At 40.6% G+C, this 26,899-nt stretch overlaps 1 protein-coding gene across 1 annotated transcript in view; it reads right to left on the bottom strand.

Moving 5' to 3' along the window:
• LOC141049357 (dipeptidyl peptidase 4-like) overlaps nt 1-26,899 on the bottom strand; it is a 93,471-nt gene that overhangs the window by 56,048 nt on the left and 10,524 nt on the right. The window contains exons 4-7 of the mRNA XM_073545737.1: nt 3,195-3,290; nt 1,044-1,138; nt 886-960; nt 18-70 (exon numbers count right to left, since the gene is read on the bottom strand). Of these exons, the coding sequence (XP_073401838.1) occupies nt 18-70; nt 886-960; nt 1,044-1,138; nt 3,195-3,290 (319 nt within the window). The remainder of the gene's footprint in view (nt 1-17; nt 71-885; nt 961-1,043; nt 1,139-3,194; nt 3,291-26,899) is intronic.

Below are 26,899 nucleotides of genomic sequence, written 5' to 3' on the forward strand. Positions count from 1 at the left end.
ATATTGAAGTTACTTACTTTGTTTCAACATTTATGATTCGATAAGATGCTGTGTATGAATGCCTCCAAACCTGGAAGACAAAAATATTTCCAATTATGTCCATATCTAAGCAAAGCATGAGCAGAATATGGCGGACTCTTATGTTTTGTAGTATGGATTTAGCCTCTGGATCAGATCACCGTAGAACCCAATGGTCACTTAGAACCATTCAGGATCCATGTGTCATGGCCGTAATATGAACCTGAAAATTTTATCCTTCAATTAAAAATCCCAAATTGTATAGTGTCATCAGAAAATTAAATGTTTCCAATTAGTTTGTAGATATAGATTATTTCTTTACATTTTTAATATTACGATTTATATTTAAAAAAAAAACCTATCCTAAAATCTTACAATTTTTCCTGTGGCCAATAAGCCTAATATTAAGCTGACATTTCCTGCTCTTTAGGGATCCCTGTTCTATAAACATCACATTATGCTCACAGTACAGAATCCTCCATAATGTGATGGTCACAGCTCACCTCCTCCATAATGTGATGGCCACAGCTCACCTCCTCCGCCTCTCTGCATAATGATCACAAAGCATGCCACTCTCCCATAACTGAGCCAGAGCCTATCTATTGCTGTCTATGGTCCTTGTGGATGCTGTAAAACATATCTTTAAATGCTGCTGACAGAAGCTCAAGTGAGATTGCCGAAATCATGCGCAGAAAATAGAATGAAAATCAGAAAATAAAAAAGCTTTAAAAAAGAAGATATGTATTACTATCTGGATTTAATTCATAAAAAATAATATAGAAAAAAATAGCTTACTCCTTTCAAAAATGACAAACTGTGATAACAAAAAAATCCATAAAAAATACAACAGGAGTAGGAGGCCGTTACCTTCTCATAGTTGTACTGCAGCAGCGCATATTTCCTGTCTTCTGACAGCTCGTAGAAAGATTCATTGTTTTTATCCTGCGGATATATAAAAAATGATATTAAACCACATATATATGACAAGTTTCATCTCCCTAGAGGAGGTTACAGCTGTGACATACTATTGTGGTGTTTGACAGAAGCACTGTCGTCTCTTTGGTGTCCACGTTGTATACAATCACATTATATTCTTGCGTCCGATGGAGATATTCATTATCTGAAAGGAAACAGAAGTTATAGTAACACTTTGAATAAAAAGATGAAATTACTTTTTACATTTTAATCTGATCCTACGTGATACAGGAGTCATCAGGTAGGCGTCCGTTTTACGACTGGATGTCCTGAGATCAGGAGTGAGAAGAACAAGGGTTCTTGTCTACATGTGGCCAGAAAAGTTACCGATGCGGCATTGTCTTCTTTAGTTATCCTTTCTGAAAAGTCATAATGCTTCAAGTGGCCTCTTGAGTAGAAGGAGTGTAAATAATGGAGTACTCTCATGCTAGATCGCGAGCTGCAAACCAAAGTTAAAGTCAAGTGTAAAGTCCTTCATACTCTTTATAGACAACTGTCGGCGTTGGGCCAGCAGATATTTCTCCTGATTTCCTGATGCACACGAGCGTTTGATGTGCCCAGTGCTAATTTGTTTTCTATGAGAGAGCTGCTGCCAGACATCTCTCATGGCGGCTTATCTCTTAAAGAACAAAAGGATCAGTATCCCGAAAGTGGACATGTAGAATCCTTATCTCCCCTGACATCATCTGAGTCAGGGGCTCCCATGCACATTAGACTGCCAAGTTTTTTCCTTTTAATGTCGTTTGGCTCAATCTTGAGCCATGGCGACTTGATGGATGAACAATCTGTAGATATATCGATGTTGTCCAAGCCTAGATAGCTCTACTCCGCCATTATCTTGATAGTATCAAGTCATCGGGTTACTGGTCTTCCTCTTCACCTTCTTTCTTCTATTCTTCAGACCATGATGCCCTTCTCCAGTGAATGCTCTCTTTGTATGATGTATCCAAAATAGGCAAGTCGTAGATTGGTAATCCTTGCTTCAAGTGACATGTCTGGGTTGATTTGTTCCAAAATTGATTTGTTTTTTCTTCCTGCCATCCATGGTATTGATAACATCTTTCTCCGGCGCTACATTTCGAAGACGTCGATTCTTCTTCTGCCTTCTTTCTTTATCGTCCAGGTTTCGTATCCATATGTTACTACAGAAAAAAACAGACTATGTACGAGCCGTGTCTTCATCGCTAGTGAAATGTTCCTCTATTGACCTTGTCCAGTGATTTCATTGTTGGTTTGCCCATTGCTAGTCTGAACTGTCAGGTAACCAGTTGATATTGGTGGTTTCGGACAACATTTTTCCAATGTGTATTGGAGTCTTTACTTTAAAAACAGTTGCATCCCAGTTTATGGACAGAAGACATGGACTGTGTTAATTGGAACTGCTCTATAGGTAAGTGTTCACTGGATGTAAGCTATGGCATAAACTCTGAGTGGTTTAGGGTCAGGGGTAAATCTAGAAATGGTAGGGGTTGCCTGTTAACCAAAGGCACCATTGGATTTATTATAAAAAAGGCTGGCACAACCATGCAAAAGTGATGCAGTAGGCTGTGGCAGAGAGTAGCCTCTCTTAGACTTACAGTGGCTGCCGGACACATAGTTGATGGGAGGTATGTATCATAGAGGTGGTTGTCATCTGTGATGTAAACCTTGAGTATTGCTCTAGTGCACATAGTACTAAGAGGTTTGTTAGGTTTCATCTGGGACAGGTTTTACGGGCAGCTTGAGAGATGGGCAGATCAGGCTGTCCACATACCCCACCCATGGGTGTGATTCACATGTTAAAATGGAGTCTGTTGTTTGACACATGGTCTGGAGGAAGAATGCTTCCTGTGTGTTATCTCAAGACTAAGCCAGTATACTTGATGCCATACAGCCTGTGTATCTTGGACTGGCTCTAAAGAGACTTTATTAAGAACTGTTTACTTTGTTTTGCCTACACTGAAAGGCTGTTTACTTTTCCCCTGCTTGGGGCATGGTTTATAAAGCACCAATAAACCAGCCTGGACAAGTAAATGGAAACACTTTCTGTGTTGCCTCACAACGCACCCAAGTGAGTAGCGATCCCACATAGCCCAAAAAGTATTGAGCAAGAGCCATCAGCCATATTTATATATAATAGTTATTGCATCTTTGTGAGCCAAAATAAATATTGTTTGCTTGCATCAATATATTTTGCGATCATGAAAAAGTAAAATATTTACCAGAAATCCACTGCAGTCCATAGGATTTATATCTTAATCGATCACCAAAGTAGTCATCCAATGTGTATGTGGGTCGAGGGTCTGGCACTTCTTCTTCTGGAGAGACAGAATTTAATAGTAATATATGTGAATCACCTGTTTTTGCTGCACTAAATCATAAAGTATAAAAAACAATTATAATTAAACTAGCTTGGCCGGTGCGAAATGTTCGCACATTGGACGTCAGGGGCGCAGGCAATTTCAGAAAAAAGCAAGCTGGTCAAATGTAAATGTACTTCATGAGCTGATGATCACAGACAGGTATTTATATATGTAGATTGGTAATACAATAAATTGGTTTGATAAGCAGAGGCCAAAAAATGTCTTCCGGTTGAGGTGCCACCTGCAGGTCATTGTTTCTTTCTGCAGGTTTATGGAAATGAATGTTTAAACTGTGGTTAGTGATAAAATCATGAATGTGTGGTTTGTTTGGCTCTTTCTTGCTGAAGGGGGCAAGTTTACCTTTCAAATGGTGTATCATTTGTGTGCGTGGGGCGAAGTAATCAGCAAAAAACCAGTGCATGTTTACGAATGTGTGTGCATATGTGGCTCACCATTTGTGTGTGTGGGGCAAAGTAATCACCGAAAAAGCAGTGCATGTTTAAAAATGTGTTTGCATATGTGAATCACCTACAGTGAAGTATGCAATCCTCCAATTTGGCTGAAATAGGCTGGGCAAGCAGTTCGGCAAGCTGGAAAGTCCCCAAGGCAAGTGTTTGGATTTGTTTGTGATGTGTGTAAGCAGCTTTGTGGTACTGCGCTTTGGGGTAGTGTGGTGCCACCTGCAGGTCATTTTTCCTTACTGCAGGTTTATGAAAATTAATGTTTAAACTGTATTTTGTGATCAAATCATGGATGTGTGGTTTGTTTGGCTATTTTCTTGCTGAAGGGGGCAAGTTTACCTTTCAAATGGTGTATCATTTGTGTGTGTGGGTGCAGTATGAACAGGGATACAAAGGAATCACCGAAAAATAGTGTTTAGAAATAATAGAATAGATGTCCATAGATATGACACTATATTACTTTATTTATTTTCTATGGATATCAGTGAGGTACGGGCCTGTATTTCCATAATTTAAACGATCACATCATGAGTTTAATGAAAATATTGAATATTATTTTTTCTCACTGCAGACACTAGATGGCATTACGCCGACAGAACCCAAAGCCATCTGGCAACAGTTCATGGTGGAGAAACTGCAAACTGACAGAACGCATCTCAGTATGACCAGAAGTTTCTTAGGGTAAGATGTCAATCAGACGTCAATATTTTTTCTTGTAAGTGAAACAAACTGATCAATTTCTAGCAGCGTCTTGGATCAAATTTTGGCCAGTGTGTCAATTTTTGTCATGAGAGATTCATCATTTTTTTCTCATATGAAAAAAAGTCTGATGGAGATTTCTCAAGCATCTCCTATCAAACACTCAGTGAAGAAAAGACGGCACACAGGTGCAACTACAGTCATTGCAAAAATCAGGGCCTCACATGGCTCCATCAAGAGAGAAATAAAATTGCTATGGTTCTCGGAAAATTATAATAGAAACCAATTTTTTAAATGTTTTTTTACAAAAGTCTGATTTTTTCACTCAATTTAAAAATAATCTATTAAATTTTAGTATTGCCATATTTCTATTGACCTAAAAAATTATGTTTACGGGCCATTTTTACAATAAATACCATCTGTATATAAAAAGCTGAGTGTATGTATGTGTGTGTGCATGTATCAAGTCACTCCCACTCCACATAGCCCTGCCCACTCTGCATAGCCACACTCACTCCACATGCAAAGTTCGGTCCACACGGCCCACATTGTTAGCGCACACGGGCAGAAACACATTCACCTCGAAAGCCACTCTGCAAAACTCACTGGCTGCAACATCCCAGCCACTGTGAGCTACAATCAGGGCCACCACCTTCAGAGTATCAGTGCGCGGCCGGCACAAGCCACATCTAGCTCCGTTGTGTCTAGAATGGAGTTGCACCTGTGAGGCATGACATCAAGAGAAATGGAGGAGCCTCAAGGATTACACCACTGTGCTCATAACAGGAAGTTGCTGTGCATGTGTGAGGGGAAGAGAGGAGCGAGGGGAAAGTGAAAGGAGTGAGGGGAAATTGAGAGGAGTGAGGGGAAAGTGAAAGGAGTGAGGGGAATATAGTGGAGTGAGGGGAAAATGAGAGATGTGAGTGGAAAATGAGAGGAGTGAGGGGAAAGTGAGAGGAGTGAGGGGAAAATGAGAGGTGTGAGGGAAAATGAGAGATGTGAGTGGAAAATGAGAGGAGTGAGGGGAAATTAAGAGGAGTGAGGGGAAAGTGAAAGGAGTGAGGGGAAATTGAGAGGAGTGAGGGGAAAGTGAAAGGAGTGAGGGGAATATAGTGGAGTGAGGGGAAAATGAGAGATGTGAGTGGAAAATGAGAGGAGTGAGGGGAAAGTGAGAGGAGTGAGGGGAAAATGAGAGGAGTGAGGGGAAAATGAGAGATGTGAGTGGAAAATGAGAGGATTGAGGGGAAAGTGAGAGGAGTGAGGGGAAAGTGAGAGGAGTGAGAGGAGTGAGGGGATAATGAGAGGAGTGAGGGGAAAATAGTGGAGTGAGGGGAAAATGAGAGGAGTGAGGGGAAAATGAGAGGAGTGAGGGGAAAATGAGAGTTGTGAGTTGAAACTGAGAGGATTGAGGGGAAAGTGAGAGGAGTGATAGGAAAGTGAGAGGAGTGAGAGGAGTGAGGGGAAAATGAGAAGATTGAGGGGAAAATAGTGGAGTGAGGGGAAAATGAGAGGAGTGAGGGGAAAATGAGAGGAGTGAGGGGAAAATAGTGGAATGATCGGAAAATGAGAGGTGTGAGGGGAAAATGAGGAGTGAGGGGAAAGTGAGAGGAGTGAGGGGAAAATGAGAGGAGTGAGGGGAAAATGAGAGGAGTGAGGGGAAATAGTGGAGTTACAGAAAGAAGAAAGGGAGGGAAGACTTTCAGAAATGAGTACAGAAATGGAAGAAAGGGAGGCAAGAGCTGCTTCCTCAAGGGCCACTGAAATGTCTCAGTGGGTACATTACAATTTGTAACTATAACTAACTACAGTTACTATGCCCGGCAACGCCGAGCTCTTCAGCTAGTACTACCATAAAAACAACCTCAAAAAAACATTGGCAGAATTAATTTTTTTTTTACTATTTTACTCTACTTGGAATTTTTTTCCCTGTTTTTTTTCAGTACATTGTATAGTAATATGGTGTCATATCAAAACTACAACTCGTTCTTAAAACAACAACAACAAAAAAGCCCAGAAATGGTTATGTCGATGGAAAAATAAAAAAGTTATGGCTCCTGGAAGAAGGGAAGGAAAAAATGTAAACTTAAAAAAAAAACAGTTGAAGAGATTAATATATGAAGCCCTTCTAATGGGTGTAACAAGAAATGATAATAAATATATAGAAATGTTAGACATCTTTCTTCATATACCACACTAAAAAAATCCCGACAAAGTCCTCTGAGAAGATCGAAACCATTATTTTTTTCGTAGCATTTTACAATAATCAAACAGCAAAAAGGTTATAACCACCAACAAAATATGAAACTGAAACTTTAAAAGTAATTAACTCAGAGTAGAATATTCAGTTTATCTGTGGCATCTTCAGGGGTGCACAACTTGTGTTGTATAAGCTGACACTGCCTTTGGACACAAGCCAACTTTTTGTAAAAGTTAGAAAGTTGGAAAGTTGTTAATAATACCATATGCTTCTTAGCTGTTCTTCAACTCACATGCCCGTTAAAAACAGATGAATGTCCCTCTGTTCTACAAGTCCGTATATTTTCCTAAGATGCTGTGAGATGGTGTGTAAGTGTGACACATGACACATGCAAGGAGGGGAAACTATGGGCTAATATGATTAAAAGAAACTAAATCTTTCCTAAATATTAACAGGTTGTAATATATATATTGTTATTTTTTTTTTTATTCTGTGTTTCTGGAAAAAAAAATATTTTTCTAATCTAAACTGTTCCCTTTAAAACCAGAGTTAGAAAGGGCTAAAACTAATCCAAATGAAAAGGTATGATGATAAATGAAACACAAACAATCAAAAAGTAATAATGGATCGAGGTCTATGTAGATGGGGTCCCATAACTTAATACCCATTTTTGTTTCGCTTTAATTTTTGTGGAACAATAAGAAAAGAGAAAAAATGATTTTGGCACAAGTCACACCATTTGAAGTAGGGGGATGAACCCAGTCTGAGCTTATACTCTACACCTTGTGCCAAATAACACGAACAGAGTCTACCTTGATGGAAAGAATTAAGCCATATTCACACTATCAGTACTTGGTCAGTATTTTGCATCAGTATTTGTAAGCCAAAATCCCTAGTGGAACAATCAGAGAAAATTTATAATAGAAACCCATCACTACTTCTGTATTTATCAGCCACTCCTGGTTTTGGCTTCCAAATACTGATGTAAAATACCGAACGTGTGACCATGGCTATGCTAAATTGGTCATATTATACAAGCATAAACCTCTGTGATACAAAAGTCAGAACTTGAACAAGTGTTTTTTTTTAAACTAGTGGAATTATGTGTTATCTACACTATTATTGGGTTGGTAGTTGTTTTTTTATATATATATATTCTTGGTATTAATAACAATATCATGCAATTTGTTCCCATCAGCTCCCAGTGATTGCAAAATGTTGTTGGTTTTCCAAATGACAATGGAGGTAATTTATCTTGTCTATTGCACCAATTTTCTTTTGTCACATTTTTCTCTATTTCCTATTGTTTTTTTATACAATTAATTAGTATTGCGTTTGCACCTTTTTTGTATGCTTTTATTCCTTTTCTGTCAGTTTATATATATATTTTTTCAGGTATAAAGGGTTATGGCTTTTCTGGAATAAGAATGAACTGACATTTATTCTTTTAAAGTTTTGAACTTTTCAACAAGTCCTCGAAAATTACTACAATGGCACTGCAGCCTTTGGCTAGTGAAGAAACAAGAACGACAAGATCAACAGGAACTGCAAGATCAATAACAAGAACAACAATAACAAGATCAATAGCAACAACAAGAACATGAACAGCAGCAATGTGAACAACAACCACCACGAGCATTGTGGATTATTTTAGGAAATTTGGCATAATTTTGCGCCATCAGGGGAAAAAAAAGGAACACCAGAAAAGTAACTTAAAAATTACTTTCATGATAAATTCCCTCCAAAGAGTCTTTAAATTCAAACAAAACCACCTGATGCTCAATATAAGATGTGACATGTAGCAAAAGTAATGCGACCATATTCCCATGGGTTTCTTTAATCTTAGTGTATTAGTCGTCCAAATTCCTAAAACATTCCAAGTTGTGGATTTCCGGTAATAAAAACCAGGGCCATCATACCAAAACGAGACAGATATTTATATTTTCACATGTTCTGTCATTTATAGTGCAGTGCCCCAAATACTTTGTAAGGTTTATACAAGGTCTACCCTTATTTTATAGACTGCTGTAGTCTTATGGATAACAGTGTCCATCTAAATGTCCTTATCTGAGGTTATCCTATTCTAGCTAGATAGAATGGCATCCATAAACCATGGTGTCTACTAAAAAAATAAATCCTAAGACAATAGAAACCTGGAAGTCTTACATTTTCCCATCTGTCACATAATATCAATAAACGTTGGGTAAAATGCCAAATGTGAATTACTAAAGGTCCAATGTACTAAAAATACATAGGATTAAAGAATGAAAGAATAAGCAAACAATCTTACGCCTTATTATTTGCCATGCCCTGGAGCCCAAACCTGTCTCTTATTACAATGACTCATTATTTCCAAATTCAGATATTAAGAAAATATTCAAACATCTGTCAAAAAAAAATGAAAATGTCCAAGGTCAGTATGTAAGAAGATGCTAATATTTTCTTTTTAAAACTAAATGTGGATGAATTTGTAATCATGGCATACAAGGTGGCATTAGTTGGCAGTGCTCGGAATGCGGAGGGATGTAATCAGTTGTTATTTTCTTAAAACAAAAATCAACAATTATTTTTAACGATGCGAAAGTTGAGCCAAATTCCAGATAACTGTTAGTGCCAATTAATGAAAAACATATATCTTTCCCTCAGAAAGTATATTACTCTTCACTCAATAAAAGTTTTCTGCTATTCACAGAATTCGGGAAACTTGCTTAGGGGCTTCCTTGATACTAATGTTCGGGAAACTAAAAGCTGCAGAAAAACCTATTGCAATGAAGTAAAGCCTTGAGACGGCAGAAGACTTAATACATCAGAATGCCAAGATATGTTGGACAATTGTAGCTTCCAACTTTGTGGGAACAGTTTGGGGAAGGCACATTTTTGTGCTCTATGACTGTAACCCAACGCGTAAAGGAAGATCCATAAAGTCATGGTTGGGTAAGTCTGGTGTGGAAGAACATGACCGGACACACAGAGCTCGGACTTCAACCCATCCAACAACTTTGGGATAAACTAGACAGGAGATTGTGAACCCGTCCTCTCCCCGACATCAGCGTCTGACCTCACTGACACTCTTGTGGATGAAGGGGCAAAATTTCCCACAGACACAAAACCAAAATCTTGTAGGAAGCCTTCCCAGAAGAGAGGGAGATGATGTAGGTGCAAAGGATGACTAACTTCATTTCAATGCCTATGGTTGTAGAATGGGATGTAATAAAAGCTTCTGCAGGTGTAATGTGGAGGGGGCACAAAACTTTTGTCCATATAGTATATATATGAAAAAGAAGGTGAAACCTGGCGCCAAAACAAGATTTTGCCAATTACACCCATGCCCCTTCTGTCACTCTGAACTGGTTTTTGTTACTGAGCTATTCACTTTAGAAGTTAAAGGGAACCTGTCACCAGGTTTGTCCAATATAAGTTATGGCGATCACCTTTCAGGGTTGATATAGAGCATTCTATAATGCTGTGTATCTGCCCCCAACCCGACCTGTAAGAGAAGGAAAATAACTTTATTATACTCACCTGCGGGACGGTCCGGTTCGAGGGGTGTCACTCTTCTTGGTCCGGCGCCTCCCATCTTCTTATGATCGCACTCCTCCTTCTTGGTTTGAGTGGATGACGCATCCACACAGTCTCCTCGGCATTGCGCTCATGCGCAGGTGTACTTCTCTGCCTTGTTGAGGGCAGAGCAAAGTACTTAAGTGCGCAGGTGCGGGAACTCTTTGACCTTTCCTGGTGCCTGCGAACTGTAGTACTGTGCTCTGCCCTCAACCGGTGAAAAACAGTGACCTAAAAGGTTCCTTGGTTACCTCGACAATCCATTGATCTTAAAAGAAAAATGTGTAATGCTTAATTTCCCCTGTGGAGGCACTGCAGAGAAAACAAATACTTCCTGCTAAGCTCCTTCACAGATCTTCATTTTACCATCAGGGAACCATTCTACCACATTGACATTGTTCTAAATAAACAAGCCTGTTAAGTCTTGGCCTGACATTTGGACTAATAACGTTTTTAAAAAGGTCATGTACTCGGTCTTGTTTATTCACACATTCTAGGATTATGTGTTTCTTATTAAATTTAATATCCAAGTAATGACATCTAGTATTTAACATGAAGGAAAGTTTGCCTTGGAATTGTTTTCTTCTTCTAATGAACTGAAATTCACCTTATCCATCAATGTGCCTACAAGAGTAAATTACGGCTGTCCACCATTTAACCTGGGTTCAGCATAAAAGATATGTATCAATTAAACACCGCTGTGCTATACAAAACGATTAGGATGCAAGGAGGATACCATAAAGATAAGGCGCACAGTAAAACATTTGACTCTGACCTTCTTATGTTCTGTTATCAAAGCATCACTTTCCTAGGTGAGAGGTTTCCTGCATCCAGTCATCTGCTGGGGATGATCTGATCGCTTGCAAAAAGCATTGCCAGATAGATGAATTCATGGAGATGTTTCACACTTTTCATTTCACATCTTATTTTTTTAATTCATACTGACTGTAAAAAGGATGAATTTAAAATATATACAGAGAGCATGGAGGAAAGGCTCACCATTAGAAACGAGCAAAGAGATTTGAAGAAAATTGAATTCGCTACATTTTTTTTGCGATCTGGTTCACTACAATCCAGCAAAATGATGGACGGATGCCATTTTGGGGGATTCTTTTTAGGGGTTTACTTTTTTTATATTTACCACGCCCCTCACTTGTGCTACCACTGCAGCTCAGTGCTTGGTCCTCACCTGTGCCACCTCTGCGGCTCCATGCTTGGTCCTCACCTGTGCCACCACTGCAGCTCCATGCTTGGTCAGAAGCCAAATCAGATCTCCTACTTTGCACTGAGGAGGGGCACCACCCAGAAACACGTGTCTGTAAATGGAGTTACTGGTTTGGCTTCTTATCCTAAGTCATGTGACAAGGCTCATTAAAGGGTCGATATTGACTTTTAAAAATAATAAATCCAATAATTGGCGCCAGATATTAAGTTCTCTTCCTTCTAAAGAGGCTATTTGCATACTTAAATTCCCAGAGGAGCAGTGCATTGCCTATAAGTCTCCTTACACCAGAGTAGCACTCTCCATAAGGAGAAAAGTTCCCCCTTAGACTTATGATAAATCATTTTTTATGGTTTTCAAATGTGTCCTTAAAAAATGTTGCCTGTCCTTCAACTCAAATAGGTAACCCTGAAAGCAGATTCAGAGTAGGACAAATTTGAATGTAAGGCAAGAAATGTGATAATTCTTTTCAGAATTATCCCCTTATCCTGTCTATTGTTTGTGCTTGGCATTATAGATCAGCTTCACTTAAATGAATAGGACTGGGCTGCAATACTACACATAAACTGTGGTCAGGTGTGGCACTGTATGAGGCTGGAAGCCACCAAGTTTTTCAATCCTGTACAATCCTTTTAACCTCTTAGTGGGTCAGTGGTGATCTGGGTAGTTAAATGGTTTTACTGAGGGTAGGGTTCCCCTGATAACTTATCAATGCCACCACAACCTGGTATCAATGGTTGCCTAATATCTTTGATACTGACATGAATCGGAGATAAAAAAAAAAAAATGTCAGGCTACCCCCACAGATTTTACTCTCACAAATTGCTATACTGAATGAATATAACATAACAATCCAAATATAAAAAGCTATAATAAACTATACAAAGTTGGATATGCTTCAAAATGGTTCCATTAAACTTTTTAACTAGTTTGAGACAAAGTAGGCCATTATAAAGCACCATCCATGCGAAATAAATATGAACAGTATTTAACTAGTAACTAAAGTTTATATAGGCCATCACAATTCTTTTAAGTTAAAAAAATAACTACACTTAAAGATATTTGTAATATAGTTTATTAGAGAAATCTGCTTATTTCTTCTCCTGGGCTGATCATTCAGTCTCAAAATGTTTAGTTAATGAGTTAAATCTATCTTTGGTGAATATAGATTTTCCCATTACTGAGATAGGAGACGACAGTTGGTGCTTATTAAGTTCTATGGAGAACTGTAACTGCTGTAACTGCTAATAGAATGTCTCTGTAGCCTCTAGCTCCTCTGTGGACGTCGGGCACTCAGACCATCCTCATGGAGTTGGGTTCTAACCATTTGTGCAGACACATGCATGTGTGGCCTGCTGGAGCTCATTTTGCAGGGCTCTGGCAGTGCTTCTCCTGTTCCTCCTTGCACAAAGGCTGAGGTGGTTGATGCCCTCCTATGGCCCCCTCCACATCTCCTGGTGTACTGACCTGTCTCCTGGTAGCGCCTCCAGCCTCTGGACACTACACTGACAGACAAAGCAAACCTTCTTGCCACAGCTCCCATTGATGTGCCATCCTGGATGAGCTGCACTACCTGAGCCACTTATGTGGGTTGTAGAGTCCGTCTCATGCTACCATGAGTGTGAAAGCACACCCAACATTCAAAAGTGACCAAAACATCAGCCATAAATCATTGGTAATGAGATGTGGTCTGTGGTCCCCACCTGCAGAACCACTCCTTTATTGAGGGTGTCTTGATAATTGCCAATAATTTCCATCTGTTGTCTATTCCATTTGCACAACAGCATGTGAAATTGATTGTCAATCAGTGTTGCTTCCTAAGTGGACAGTTTGATTTCACAGAAGATAGTTTTACTAGTAGTTATATTCTGTTGTTTAAGTGTTCCCTTTATTTTTTTGAGCAGTGTATATATAAAACAATACAAGCCAGCAGACAACAAGCCCCTATTCACTAAAAACAATAGCTCTGGGAATACAACAAGAAAAGTTGCTTAGTCATGAAGTGAGGGGATAAGAAAACCTACAAATTGCAAATATTTTGCTTTAAAGAATTACTCCCATAAATTGTTTTATTCTCTTAATATACTGCAATCATCATATTATACAGCACTGTGTACTTACAATTTCTCATTTTGCATACTTATGAATTTTAGTGATGATATTGATTGAGATGAAAGCTTGATTTAACAATTTTGCTAAAAGTTGAGTTTGAAAATGTTCTATTCTTATTATACATGAGTGATTTAAAGAAAAAGCTGGAGCCAAAGATGGACTCTCACACACATTAGATAAAAGTCATCCAGTGTCTATGTGGACCTCCCAACGTTCCTCCAACAAATTACGGCAGAGGAGATAAGGATCCGTTGGTTGGAATCCAATAACTCAATCCTTTTAATACAAGAGCGGATAAGCCACTGCCAGATGATATTGGCAGCAACTTATTCCACTTGGGAAACCTTAGCTCTGCCTATGAGGAAAGATAGATGTCGGATAAACGATCATCCTACTGTCACTTATCAAATGAGTGGCCAGCTGAAGTTTGACTTGCCAACTCGACAGCCCTTCTAAGTCAGGAGCCTACCTACAAAATACTCTGCAAGAAGTAACTACAGTAACCTCCAATCTCACTTCCCTCCTCAAGGAAAGTTTTAGTGAAGTTTTGAAAGTTTAAAAAACATCTGAATCCCTGAGAACGGAAGGGATCTTTATAAGTTATGATACGGCTTGGACGCTTTTGCGGTAGATTTCCGTTCCCCGGGAGAAACATCTCTCTAAGTACTTGTAGCCGTGCAATGGTCATGGTATTATGTTAATGTTTGGGTTATAAACCCAACAGCATCTGCTATCCATACAGCCCAGGGGAATAACAATTATAAAGTAATAGACAACATCCTAGGATTGACAGATTCTGGGTTACAATATGAAATTACATTTTTTTTAAAGCATTTGTGGTTTAATTTCTAAATAACTACAACCACGAGAAAGAAAATAATTAAAAAAAACTAATAAATGTATTTTTAGTGGTAACATCTGCTGCATAGCAAAACTTTTCAGAACCATCTTTGTTACAGTTAGGATATCCATGATTGGAAAAACATGGCTGCTTTCTTACAGAAACAATGCCTCAATGGTCCGAGTGGTGTCTCTCGTATTGCAACATTATTCCTTTAATGGGGGTTCTCAAAGTATAGGAAACAATATAAAACATAGAGAAAATGTCGTTATATATAGATTCCTAAATACCTTTAATTATTAAATCACATTAGTATTATCCACACAGGGAATCACAACAGTACAGTATAATGGCTTCCATTTAAAAAAAATGTTAGGACCGGTCCCTGTGAGCATGTGCAGTACATACTGGTCAGCTATATAACTAGGTCATAGCAGCAGTAATTCCTTCTGCACATGCTCACAGGCACCTGACCTGTCCTAATACTCTAGGACAGCTTTATCTCAATGTAACAAGATGGTATTTTAAAGCGGTTGTCCTGGATCTTAACATTGAGGGTCTATCCTTAGGATAGGTCATCAATGTCTTGATGGAGGTGTTACACTCGTCACCTCCGCCGATCTGCTGTTCCTAGTGTCCAGCAGTGGCCGGAACTGCTCAGCTGTCAACGGAATAATGGCCGCGGATGGGTACTGCACATCCACCCCTTACTGATTTGAATAAGGGGCGAATGTGTAGTACCTGGCCGCAGCCACTATACTGACGACGGAGCTGTGCTGTGCAGTTTCATAACTGATCAGTTCCAACTGCCGCTGACACTGGGAACATCAGATCGGCGTGGGGTGCCGGGTGTCACATCTCCACCAGGCAGGCACTGATGATCTGTCCTAAAGACAGGCCATCACCGTTGAAGTCACTATAACCTCTTTAATACTTTCTCAGTTCAGACTCCAGTTTTTTATTCATATCATTGTGCATCCAGTGCATATAAGGGTGTGACCGCCCTCTTTCTGAGCTGGGAAAGCCATCCAGTCTGGCCTAAGCTGTTACTAGTGGTTCAGTCCATCGATCCTTGTTCACATTCACGTCACTTGGCAAGTGAAAGGGTTTTAAATACTATAGTAGGACTGTCCCACAAGGGTTGCCGTGACGTGGCGGGATGGCTTGTACATTATTTTGATCAAAATTATGTTTACTAAATACTATTATTATTATTATTATTATTATTACTAGAGTTGAGCGACTTTGGTCGGATCGGGTTTCGTGCGACTAGAGCAAAACAAAGTCGGAGTTTCGTCCGAAACCCGACCCCAATGCAAGTCAATGGGAAATAAAAGTCGGACGAAACTCCGACTTTTTTTGCTCTAGTCGGACGAGTTTCATCTGAAACTTATTTTGTTTCATTCGGGTTTCACGAAACCCGATCCGACCAAAGTCGCTCAACTCTAATTATTACCTTTATGCATTATTTGCAGTTTATTTTTTACTTTTTATTTCAGGATATTAGTGCTTTTTGCTTTTTGTAACCTCTTTAATATACTGTAGTGATTACCTCCATAGACAAAACTTATGTGATTTTCTAATAAAAGGTATTCAACAATTTATTTATCATTACTTTTTTTTTTAAATTCCTATACAACCGTTTTAAAACAAACTGGTATTTTATTCTTCAGAAAAGTGATTTTAGACATCTGGTCCCATATGGCATGCTGTTACTCCATGAACAATCAAAGTTGAAGAAAAAACAGGTACGGTAAATCATGAAAAGTTAAAATGAAAGCAGAAGTTACATCTAATGTGTAGTTGGTCTGAGTTTTGTAAGTTTTGTAAGTTTTTAGATTTCACATCTGTATCTGGGGATCTGTTTCTTATCATGATGGATGGGACACAAGGAATATGCATGTAAGAGTTATTCTTCTCAAAAAACCTACAGAACCTTGACAAACGTCAAATTAACACACAAAAAAAACCTTTTTTTAAAAAAGTTTTTTTTATTCTGAAAATGTAAAACCCCTTCAAAGGTGTCCCTACTGTTTTAGGTGATTTTTCAAAAAAAGTTGTGCATGTGTACATGAGAGAAAAAGTCTATTTCTGGTAATTATATGAACTGCATCGTGTATTTTAAATTCATTTTGTTGGCTGCAGGCTCAATCTCTAATTTTAAATTGTCTCTAAACTAGAGGGTGTGAGACCAGATGTTTTAATGTCTTCCGTACATGTTTTTATTTAGCACATGTTCAGAAGCAGCAGCAGCAGAAGCAGCATTGATGACATTATACCGAAGTACTCAGCAATCAGCTGTGAATACAGCCCATACTGTAAATATTTACTAGAAAGCAGCAGCTGCATTGAGGACATTAAACTGCAGTACAGAGCAGTTGCTATGAATCCAGTGCATAATCATTTACTATAAATCAACAGCTGAAAGAAGGACATTATACATTAGTATTGAGCAGTGTAGCTGTGAATCCAGCACATACACATTTACTATAAAGCAGCAGATGTATGGAGGACATTAAACTGAAGTACTGTGCAATGTAGCCATGGTCTAGCACTTACAAGATATCAGTAGCTGCAAGAAGGATGATAAACATCAGTACTGAGCAGTGTAGCTTTGAATTCACAACATAAATATTTACTAGAAAGCAGCAGCTGCATGGAGGACATTCTACAGCAGTACTGAATAGCATAACTATGAATCCATCTCTGTTGTGTGGTATAACACTTACTAGAACTAGCATCACCATTTTTCTGCTTCTCTCTCTCCTTCTAATCTGATTATTCCTTTTCCTAATCTTCAACTGGCAGCTGTAATCTAATCTATCAGTGAGTTTGCAGTCTATATTGACTTGAACAAGACAGATTTTAGCATTTTTTTTCCAAAGTGAATAAGTTCAGTCGGTAGAGGAGCAGTGGCTGATAAGTGGAGAAGGAAGTATATTTCTATGATGAGATATAGTAGATTACAAAGTTCCGAATATTTGCTTCTACTATTGATTTCCTCAAAGTTTGTCTATAGACATTTACCGAATAAATATCTACATGTGCATAGAAATAGTATTTCTTGGTGTATTTTTTTTTCTTTTCTACTGCATTGGTTATATGAGGCTGTTATCACATAGACCACTGACAAATCAAAACCTTTATTTTATATATAAAAAATGGATATAGTCTGGAGTAGAGTTGAGCGACTTTGGTCGGATCGGGTTTCGTGAAACCCAAATGAAACAAAATAAGTTTCAGATGAAACTCGTCCGACTAGAGCAAAAAAAGTCGGAGTTTCGTCCGACTTTTATTTCCCATTGACTTGCATTGGGGTCGGGTTTCGGACGAAACTCCGACTTTGTTTTGCCCTAGTCGGACCAGTTTCATCTGAAACTTATTTTGTTTCATTCGGGTTTCACGAAACCCGATCCGACCAAAGTCGCTCAACTCTAGTCTGGAGATCTAATGATATTGCATGGGTCTGTGATCTCCTTTCGATATATAGATAGATAGATAGATAGATAGATAATACATACTGTCGATAGATAATAGATATATAGATATTCAATCACTTATATATAAATTAATTTATATATAAATATTTATAAACTATAAATATTCATAAATTTTGAAAGGAGACGGAGAACGCAAAGCCATACAATATCATTAGATCTCCAGACTCCGTCCCAACTTAGTAAACAGCATCCATTAAGACATCAGATATGTTGCACTGTGTAAAATGTGTTATAGAGCAGCTGTTAATGTCTGGACTTGGTTTCTTTCCAGTAAGTAATTTACCTCCCCTTGTACAGTGTAAAGATAAACAAATGATAAAGTAAAAAACGCCAGAGTCAGGCGCAACCAAAACATCCTATCTCATTATAAGAAGGTACGGGACGTAGATTATGATGTGCGCCAGCTGGAGTTTTCCCGTGGGTCACAAAAGAGGACATTTCCATCACTACCCCTAATTGCTGAGATTATCACCCTTGCGATTTCTGAGATCATACAACCAATTGTCAGGGAAATCTTGCATAAAAGATTGAGTGCATTTAGAAATGAAGCATAATAGACCATACCAACGTGTATTGAACTTCATAAACCTCTCGAGACATCTCTGAGGATGCATTTTCACCGGCCGATTATCGGGAATGAGCATTCCTAGGAACGCATGTTTAAATAGACTGCCAATCACCTGATAAATGAGCAAGGCCAAGAAAAAAATATTTGTAAGCTTGATTAAAAAAAATCATAATTTTTGGCATCTTAAAGTCCTTTGTAAACAAGTGATGTACTGCCAAGAACAAACATAATCTATGATCATGGAGTGATCGTATTAATGATCATTAAGTGCTCATGGGAAGCATGGATGATCTGTTTAACCTCCTTCATTACCTTTTATCTACTTGTACATCAAACATCATGTTCCTGCCTTTAATATGAGCATGCATATTTCCCGGCACATGATGGCTGATTTAATCAGCCATCATGTGCCTTTAACAGCCGCAAGTAAAATAGAGCTTCACCCATGGCTGCTCAGTCCACATTCCCATCGTCACGCCCATGATGTGATCGCTGGGGGTTAATCAGCGTAGCGAGAAAAACATCAGTTTTAAATGAATTTCTTGAAATGCACAGTTTCACTAGAATTCGAACATTTTGAGATTTGATTAGCTGTTCTCAAAAAAAAAAACTTGCCCGAAACCATTTCGCACACTGCTAAATGTCCTGGAATAAGATCAAGCTTATGATTTAGACCATGGAATATGAGGATGTTTAATTAAAGAATTATCCAAAATGCTTCAAAATGATGACGCTAAGAATGATGGTCTTCTCTTCTCAGAAGAAGGACTCACAACATTCACCCCTTGCACTTATATGGACCAATTAATTATTAGTAGGGAAGTCCAAAGTGTAGAAAAAAAATACAGCCTTCCACCCCTTTGCACGTCTCTTTTAGTATCCCTCCCCTAAACAAATGTTCTTGATTATCTTTTCTTACAACTCTGTTTTCTGCTGTTCCTTTATTATTCCTCCTATAAAATATTTCCCCAAAATCGCAATTTATCCCATAATCTTAGGATAAGGAATACATTTCTAACTGCTGGGAGTCTGAAAGCTGAAATCTCCGGTGATCCTGAGGATGGGGTTCTGGGACTCCAAGAATGGGGCTCTATAGAGTCCGTCTTGCATGCAGTGTACGCTCACATGCTCGGCCTCTCAATGGAAGTGCCAGAAATAGCAGAGCACTGTACATAATGCTTCTGTGGCGCCCCTGAGGCTCAGTCACCACAGAGGTACTGCACCTCCTCCTTAGGTGTGGTGCCCCACCATCCAGGTAAGTTGGAGGCTCCTGACCACGCTCCAACACCTGCATCCCACACAACACAGAAGTTCAGCAAAGCCACATTGTGGCTCCCTGCTTGGAGTGTAGCAGAGCACCTTTTGTGGCTCCCTGCTTGGAACACGAAACGTGCTGGGAGGCGGGTGGAGTTAGAATACATAAAAGAGCGGGAAGGTTGAGGATTTGAGGTCAGTCAGTCAGAGAGTCACTCAGAGAGGAGTGAGGAACGAAGATCCCGGAGAGAGGGATGGAGGAAGGAGGTGCTGCAGCAGATCTCAGTGACCTGAGTCTGCTGGCATGGGAAAGGAAAGAAGGAAAAAGACATTGAACTGAAACTTGATCTTCCATAAGAAGGAAAGACTAGTACGGAACGTAGGAGTAAACGGGAACAGAGGACGTGGGTTAGAGGAAGAACCCTGCCTAGAAGTTCTAAGCGCAAGGCCGGGGCCCGGTCCCCGAGGTTGTATGGATACTAATGGTCCTACAGCAGACACCGGTGGAGTAGTGGGCTGTAAATGCACTACTCCCATCTAAGACTTGGGGGCACAACAGCAACCTTGATAGTGAGCCGGGACTCAGGAGTAAGGAGTCCCCGAAGCAGGCTACAGCTGTCTGCCGTACAAGTAGAGTTCTTGGGAACATCTGTCAGGAAGCACTCCAGTGTAACTCAGTACTGGGAGTACTTCACACTTAAAGGCGCTATAAGAGGAGACGTTCAGAAAGGCACATGTTGGCGGACCGCTGGGAGCATTCCATCTGGCGGAGCGTTCCATCTGGCCTGGAGGTTGATTGAGTCCCTGACCCGGAGGACACGGCACGGAGGCGGGCACCTGTATGTGTACTACAGACTGTGAGTAAAGCTTTGGAACTACAAGCCTGGTGTCCTCCATTGATTCTTGCGCCGACATACCCAGCACCGCTACATCTGGGTACCAATTTTTACACCGCTTGTGCCTCTCCTCTACCCCTACATCTACACTGCCCTGGGGCTACAGCTCCACCTGTGGGGAGCTTCACCATCTTGGCTGCAACACACCACCAGACTCAGAGGATCTGCACGCAGCGTCGGCTCAACAACTCACTTGCCGAACACCACAGGTGGCGTCACGAACTATTCCATTAACTACATTCCACCATTCAACTTCCCCTGTTAATTTGGCGCCCAGGGCCACGGACCGGGTCACCGCTGCTGTGACACATCCCGCCGACACCGGCCCAGTACCGAGTACCCCACAGCCCTGGGAGGGCGACCCAATCTTGGCGTCACGAACAGGATGACGAGACCCGATGCCATCGGGTTCTGTGTGCCTAAGACTAAAAGTTTTTGAAGATGTGCCGAAGACCCAATTTAATAGATTGTAAAATGAACATTAACCCCTTAACCCCCAAGGGTGGTTTGCAAGTTCATGACCGGGCCAATTTTTATAATTCTGACCACTGTCCCTTTATGAGGTAATAACTCTGAAACGCTTCCATGGATCCTGGTGATTCTGACATTGTTTTCTCGTGACATATTGTACTTCATGTAAGTAATAAAATTTCATTCAAATAACTTGCGTTTATTTGTGAAAAAAACAGAAATTTGGTGAAAATTTTTAAAATTTCGCAATTTTCCAACTTTGAATTTTTATGCCCTTAAATCACAGAGATACGGCACACAAAAAACATAATAAGTAACATTTCCCACATGTTTACTTTACATCAGCATAATTTTGGAACCAAAATTTTTTTTTGTTAGGAAGTTATAAGGGTTAAAAGTTGACCAGCGATTTCCTATTTTTGCAACACCATTTTATTTTTACGGACCACATCACATTTGAAGCCACTTTGAGGGGTCTATATGATAGAAAATACCCAAAAGTGACACCGTTCTAAAAACTGCACCCCTTAAGGTGCTCAAAACCACATTAAAGAAGTTTATTAACCCTTCAGGTGCATCACAGGAATTTTTTGAATATTTAAAAAAAAATGATCATTTAACTTTTTTTCACAAAAAAAATACTTTAGGTTCAATTTTTTTTATTTTACCAAGGGTAACAGGAGAAATTGGACTGCAAAAGTTATTGTGCAGTTTGTCCTGAGTACGCTGATACCTGATATGTGGAGGGGAACCACTGTTTCGGCGCATGGCAGAGCTCAGAAGGGAAGGAGCATTGTTTGACTTTTTCAAAGCAAAATTGGCTGGAATTCAGATCGGATGCCATGTCACGTTTGGAGAGCCCCTGATGTACACAAACAGTGGAAACCCCCCACAAGAGACCCCATTTTGGAAACTAGACCCCCCAAGGAACTTATCTAGATGTGTGGTGAGAACTTTGAACTCACAAGGGCTTCACAGAAGTTTATAACGTACAGCGGTACAATTAAAAAATCATATTTTTTCCACAAAAATGATCTTTTCACCCCCAATTTTTATTTTTCCAAGGGTAACAGGACCTAAAAGTTATTGTGCAATTTGTCCTGAGTACGCTAATACCCCATATGTGGGTGTAAATGACTATTTGGGTGCATGGCAGAGCTCAGAAGGGAAGCAGCGCCATTTGACTCTTTTGGCTGGAATTGAGATCGGACACCATGTCGCGATTGGAAAACCCCTGATGTACCAAAACAGTGGAAACCCCCCCCATAAATGACATCATTTTGGAAACTAGACCCCCAAGGAACTTATCTAGATGTGTGGTGAGAACTTTGAACCCCCAAGGGCTTCACAGAAGTTTATAACATACAACCGTACAATTAAAAAATCATATTTTTTCCACAAAAATGATCTTTTCACCCTCAATTCTTATTTTTCCAAGGGTAACAGAACCCTAAAAGTTATTGTGCAATTTGTCCTGGGTACACTGATACCCCACATGTGGGGGTACACCACTATTTGGGCGCATGGCAGAGCTCAGAAGGGAAGCAGCGCCATTTGACGTTTTTGGCTGGAATTGAGATCGGACACCATGTCGCGTTTGGAAAGCCCCTGATGTACCAAAACAGTGAAAACCCCCAACAAATGACACCATTTTGGAAACTAGATCCCCTAAGTAACTTATCTAGATGTGTGGTGAGCACTTTGAACCCCCCAGTGCATCACAGAAGTTTATAACGACTGGGCATAAAAATAAAAAAATTGCATTTTTTCAGCAAACATGATCATCTAGTCCCCAATTTTTTTATTTTCCCAAGGGTACCAGGAGAAAATGGACCCCAAAAGTTGTTGTCCAATTTTTCCTGAGTATACCGATACCCCATATGTGGGAGAAAACTACTGTATGAGCACACGTCGGGGCTTGGAAGGGAAGTAGTGACGTTTTGGAATGCAGACTTTGATGGAATGGTCTGCGGGTGTCATGTTGCCTTTGGAGAGCCCCTGAAGTGCCTAAACAGTGGAAATCCCCCACAAATGACACCATTTTGGAAACTAGACCCCCTAAGGAACTTATCTAGATGTGTCGTGAGCACTTTGAACCCCCAAGGGCTTCACAGAAGGTTATAACGACCGGGCATGAAAATAAAAAAATCGTATTTTTTCAACAAACATGATCATTTAGTCCCCAATTTTTTTATTTTCCCAAGGGTAACAGGAGAAATTGGACCCCAAAAGTTGTTGTCCAATTTGTCCTGAGTACGATGATACCCCATATGTGGGAGAAAACTACTGTATGGGCACACGTCGGGGCTCGGAAGGGAAGTAGTGACGTTTTGGAATGCAGACTTTGATGGAATGGTCTGCGGGTGTCATGTGCGTTTGGAGAGCCCCTGATGTACCTAAACTATTGAAACTCCCCACAAGTGACCCCATTTTGGAAACTAGACCCCCCATGGAACTTATCTAGATGTGTGGTGAGCACTTTGAACCCCCAAGTGCTTCACAGAAGTTTATAACGCCCGGGTGTGAAAATAAAAAAAAAACATTTTTTCCACAAAAATGATATTTTTGCCCCCAATTTTTTATTTTTCTAAGGGTAACAGGAGAAATTGGACCCCAAAAGTTGTTTTGCAATTTGTCCTGAGTAGGCTGATACCCTATATGTGGGGGTAAAACACTGTATGGGCGCATGGCAGAGCTTGGAATGGAACGAGCACCATTTGACTTTTTCAACGCAGAATTGGCTGGAATTGAGATCAGACGCCATGCTGCATTTGGAGAGCACCTGATGTGCCCAAACAGTGGAAACCCCCCAATTATAACTCCAACCCTAACCCCAACACACCCCTAACCCTAATCTCAGCTCTAATCTCAGCCGTAACTCTAGCCCTAACCCTAGCACTAACCCTAACCCTAGCCCTAACCCTAGCCCTAGCCCTAATGGGAAAATGGAAATAAATACATTTTCTTTTAATTTTATTATTTTTCCCTAACTAAGGGGGTGATAACGGGGGGTTTGATTTACTATTTATGGTGGTTTTTATTTTTGACAGCTGTCATACGCTAAAAGACGCTTTTTATTGTAAAAATAATAGTTTTTGCATCACCACATATTGAGAGCTATAATTTTTCCATATTTTGACCCACCGAGTCATGTGAGGTCTTATTTTTTGCGGGACAAGCTGATGTTTTTATTGGTATCATTTTCGGGCATGTGACATTTTTTGATCGCTTTTTATTCCGATTTTTGGGATGCAGAATGAAAAAAAAACAGCGTTTCAAGAATTTCTTATGGGGGGTGCGTTTACACCGTTATGCCTGTGGTAAAATTGATAAAGCGGTTTTATTCTTCGGGTCAGTATGGTTACAGCGATGCCTCATTTATGTCTTTTTTATGTTTTAGCGCTTTTATGCAATGAAAACAATTTTATATAAAAAATAATTATTTTTGCATCGCTTTATTCTGCGAACTTTTTTATTTTTTTGCTGATGATGCTGTGTGGTGGCTCGTTTTTTGCAGGACAAGATGATGTTTTCAGCGGTACCATGGATATTTATATATGTCTTTTTGATCGCGCGTTATTACACTTTTTATTCGGCAGTATGATAATAAATCATTATTTTTTGCTTCGTTTTTTATTTGTATTTTTTAAGGGGTTTGCTAAAGGGGTTAACTAATAGGACTGTTTTATAGGGCGGGTCGTTACGGACGTGGCAATACCAAATATGTGTACTTTTATTGTTTTGTTTTTTTTATTTCCAAAAAATGAATTTATTAGGGAATATTAACGATCTGTCACAGGCACTACACAGGCTTCCTCCTTGCCTGCGCTTTGCAGGCATGAGGAAGCCAGCTCCCTGCAGGCCCCCGAAGGTCCCCGTCGCCATCTTGGATTCGGGGACCTGCAGGGATAGAGCCCCCCGCAGCAGCGCTGCACATTGCGCTGCTGTGGGGGGCTCACGGAAGCACGGAGGGAGCCCCCTCCCTGTCGATGCTTCCCTTTAACCCCCGGTACACCGCGATCATGTTTGATCGCGGTGTGCAAGGAGTTAACGTGACACATTGTGCCGGGTGTCAGCTGTGATAATCAGCTGACACCCGGCCGCAATCAGCGGTGCTCACCACGTGGGCGCTGCTGATCACTGTGACGTACTATCCCGTCCCTGGGAATTAAGTCCCAGGGCACATGGACGGGATAGTAAGTCACATGGCAGTAAGGGGTTAAAAATGGCAACTGGCATGGTGAAGAAGGGCGTGATGACATGGGAGGTCCTAAGAAAAGACCGCGAACTGTCCTGGGCCTCCCCTGCCTGAATTACTATGCAAGGGCAACATGGCCCACCCCCTGAGGGGTTCGTATACTGGCTTGGTATGGAGGAGCTGGAAGAAGACGCCGCCCCAAGAAGGAGGAGCGGAAGCCAGTGGCGGGAAAAGAGCCACGACAGGAAGAACGCCAGAACGCCATGATGAAAAAGGAAAAGGAGTCAGAAGAACGGGGGAGGAGAAGACGCTTGCCCCCAGGCCGCCCCTGCGGAGGCTACGACCGCTGATACATCCCCTGCAGCGCCCGCCACCACCTCACAACCGATATTGCCATTGGATGAGCCCCGTCCGGAGGAGATATATGAGGGTTCTGGAGCAGAATGGAGGGTTGGGACCGCGTCCCCATTTGGTTCGGGTGCGGTTGCACAGGCCTCCACCGACGGCCCCGACAGAAACCGGTCTTGCCCCTTCCCGAATCCAGCTGCGATCCACCCCATCGGCAACTCCGGGAGTTGCGGCTGCCACCGTCCACTACCAGGTACCGAAACCGCAGCTGGGAGCGCCAGGTATGATTACCGCTCCAGGTCTGACCCTAGTTTTAGGAGCGGAACCCATGAATAGGAATGGCCCCATTGACCTCCGCCGGCGAGCCCCGACTGCAGTGCCGCTGGCTGAGGTCCCGATGGACACAGAAGAATCGGACTACGAGGTAGCAGCGTCAACACCGTCTGAGTCGCCGGCCGCAGCCGGAGTGCCATCGGTGGTAGCTGATATATGCCGTCCCCGCAAGCAGTTGACATTTCTATGGCTCTTTCAATTACCCCGACCAGTCCTTATCTCTCCCTTTGGGAGGCAGAGTACATGCAATTGGCAAGCAACCAGAGACAGGATGAAGACACTCAAAGTATTTCCCCTAAAAGCAGTTCCAGTCCAGAAACCCCAGGAGGGGACAACAATTAGTCAAGATGCTTCTTTAAAATAACTCTCATTACCCAGGAGGGTATTTGCACCGTTGTGCCTTTTGTTTCTTATTTTGACCATCATGGTTTAGTTTTGTTTTTTCCAGTTGTTTCCCAGTTGTATTGGCAGCTTCCCCACTTGAACTGCAGAGATCATGAACGCTGAATGGTCCAGAACTGTTATTGTATATAGTTTGCACCTCTTTAGGTGCTCTCTCTTGGTTTTACATAGGACTCTCTCTTCTTGAAGGAAGAATTACCTCAGCATAAGGACATTTCCAGACATGTTAGCCGGACCCGTGTCTATTATTTGTACTTATTAATAATGGTTAATATATTTTTGAAACAGAAAGCTAGAAAGTGATAATGCTTAATGACAGATTTTATAGTGAATGTTTTACAAATGTTGAAATTTAGTAAACGGTATACTAAAGAAATTTTGAAGTCCAAATGCCTTGAATGTGAATAATGAATTGAAGTTACAGGTGATGAACCAGACACCAGCGGTTGTCATATGAGAAAGTAAGAGAATGTATAGAGTAACAGAACAGAGATGTGTTGCTAG

The sequence above is a fragment of the Dendrobates tinctorius genome, unplaced genomic scaffold (assembly GCF_039654945.1).
Source record: "Dendrobates tinctorius isolate UK_male_01 unplaced genomic scaffold, ASM3965494v1 ptg000143l, whole genome shotgun sequence".
NCBI lineage: Eukaryota > Metazoa > Chordata > Amphibia > Anura > Dendrobatidae > Dendrobates > Dendrobates tinctorius.